Source organism: Nicotiana tabacum, chromosome 11, assembly GCF_000715075.1.
Source record: "Nicotiana tabacum cultivar K326 chromosome 11, ASM71507v2, whole genome shotgun sequence".
NCBI lineage: Eukaryota > Viridiplantae > Streptophyta > Magnoliopsida > Solanales > Solanaceae > Nicotiana > Nicotiana tabacum.
This window is the reverse complement of record NC_134090.1, coordinates 161,321,394-161,323,782: the sequence shown is the minus strand read 5'-3', so window position 1 is coordinate 161,323,782 and position 2,389 is coordinate 161,321,394. Positions and strand designations below refer to the sequence as shown.

The 2,389-nt window shown below is 43.9% G+C and overlaps 1 protein-coding gene across 1 annotated transcript; it reads left to right on the top strand.

Moving 5' to 3' along the window:
• Nucleotides 1–727: 727 nt before the first annotated feature.
• On the top strand, nucleotides 728–1,150 carry LOC142166101 (uncharacterized). Its single transcript, XM_075224519.1, has one exon. The coding sequence runs from the start codon at nucleotides 728–730 to the stop codon at nucleotides 1,148–1,150; it is 423 nt and encodes a 140-aa protein (XP_075080620.1).
• Nucleotides 1,151–2,389: the final 1,239 nt, after the last annotated feature.

The following is a 2,389-nucleotide window of genomic DNA, read 5'->3' as shown; positions in this document are numbered from 1 at the left end:
TGCAACCTCACAATAATGTGACGCCCTACCAAAGGCCACCGGGATACAACAATCAAATTCAGCAGCAGGGTTATCATCCTCCTCAGCAGCAACATGGTGGGAGACAGGAAGATGGGTTTGCTAGACTCGAGGTAATGATGCAACAGGTTATTGGGTCAAATGCGAAAATGAGTAAAAGAGTAGATGCACATGAGTCAGCCATAAAGAATATTGAAGTGCAAATGGGCTAGATCTTGATGTCTTTAAATAATTTTCCTCATGGGACATTGCCTGCAGACACTCAGGTAAATCCAAAAGATCAAAACCCGAAGCAGCTGATGGCAGTGAGTCTACGTATGGAAGAGACTTAGACTTGGAGCAAGAGAGGGCTCGAGAAAGTAGACAGGCTGAGACACTTGCACCAGTGCCCATTGAGCTAGATGATTTAGCAAAACTGATAGAAGTGACAGTACAGCCTACCCAAGAAGAAACCAACACATAGATTGAGGTTGAGAAAAAAGCTAAGACAGCCCAAGAACCGATAGTTGAGGTGGTGTCTTACATAGAGAAAACCCAAATCATTGGGAAGAAGAGACCTCCAGCACCATTCCTACAGAGGCTGGCCAAATACCAAAAGGAGGAACACTACAAGAAATTTTTGGAAATGTTGAAACAAATCCAGGTAAATATTCCATTGATTGATGCTTTGAAGGAGATGCTTGGTTATGCAAAAATGATGAAGGGCTTGATGTCCCAAAAATTCGACTTCCAAGATTTGGCCACAGTGACTCTAACTCAGACCTGCAGTGATGTGGTGACTAGACGAGTTGCTGAGAAGTTGTCTGATCCAGGGAGCACAATTCCCTGCACCATTGGTAACTTCGCCTTTGCCAAGGCACTCTATGATTTGGGGGCTAGCATAAATCTTATGCCCCTTGCGATCTACAAGAGGTTGGGGATTGGAAGATCTAGACCCACATCTATATTGTTGCAGCTAGCTGACAGAACTGTGAAAAGATCCTCAGGTATTTTGGATGACGTGTTAGTACAAGTAGGGAAATTTGTGTTCCGTGCAGATTTTGTGATTCTGGATTGTATAGTGGATGAAGAAATTTCCATAATTTTGGGAAGACCATTCTTGGCCACAAGGCGAGCCCTCATTGATTGTTAAACTGGGGAGCTCAAGATGAGGTTGAACGATGAGGAGATAACATTCAACGTGCAGAAATCTATGAGGCGACCAAGTGAATTCGCCAATTATTCTCTTATTGATGTCGTGGATGTAATCGTGGAAGAGGATTATGAGGCATTAACTATTGAAGATCCTCTTGCTGCATGTCTTGTGAATTTAGATGAGGTGAACGGGGAAGAATTAGCAGAATTGGTGTTGGCTCTAGTGGGCAGAGGATTTTGGGAGAGAACACTAGAATTCGAGCCCATGCACTTAGAAAACAGAGAAACTCCTCCGGCCAAGCCATCCATATAAGAACCACCAAAGCTGGAGTTGAAGCCACGGCCCACCCATCTCATGTATGCATTCCTAGGACCTAACTCCACATTACCTGTTATTATCTCATCTAGTTTGTTAGATGTGCAGGCACAACACTTTTGCAGGTACTCAAGGAGTGCAAGACTGCCATTAGGTGGACCATGGCAGACATTAAGAGGATTAGCTTGGCATATTGTATGCATAAAATTCTATTGGAAGAGGGGCACAAACCTTCCAGGGAGCACCAAAGAAGGTTAAACCCCAACATGAAGGAAGTGGTGAAGAAGAAGGTTATTAAGTAGTTGGATGCGGGAATCATTTTCCCCATCTCTGATAGTAACTAGGTTAGCCCGGTGCAATGTGTTCCTAAGAACGGTGGTATGACGGTGGTAAAAAATGACAACAATGAGCTGATCTCTACAAGAACCGTCACATGCTGGAGAATTTGTATGGACTATAGGAAATTAAATCTGGCATCCTGGAAAGACCACTTCCCACTTCCATTCATTGATTAGATGCTTGACAGACTGGCAGGGAGGTCCCACTTCTGTTTTCTGTATGGGTACTCAAGCTACAACCAAATCTCCATTGCACCAGAGGACATAGAGAAGACCTCCTTCACATGTCTATATGGAATTTATGCCTTTCGGAGGATGCCTTTTGGCCTATGCAATGCACCAGCCACATTCCAAAGGTGCATGATGGCCATATGCACTGACATGGTTGACGACATAATGGAGGTGTTCATGGATGATTTCTCAGTGGTGGGAATTTCATTCGATGAGTGTCTTACAAACCTAACCCGAGTATTGAAGAGATGTATCGAGACTAACCTTGTACTTAATTGGGAAAAGTGCCATTTCATGGTACAAGAGGGTATAGTCTTGGGACACATGGTATCAAGTAAGGGAATCGAGGTGG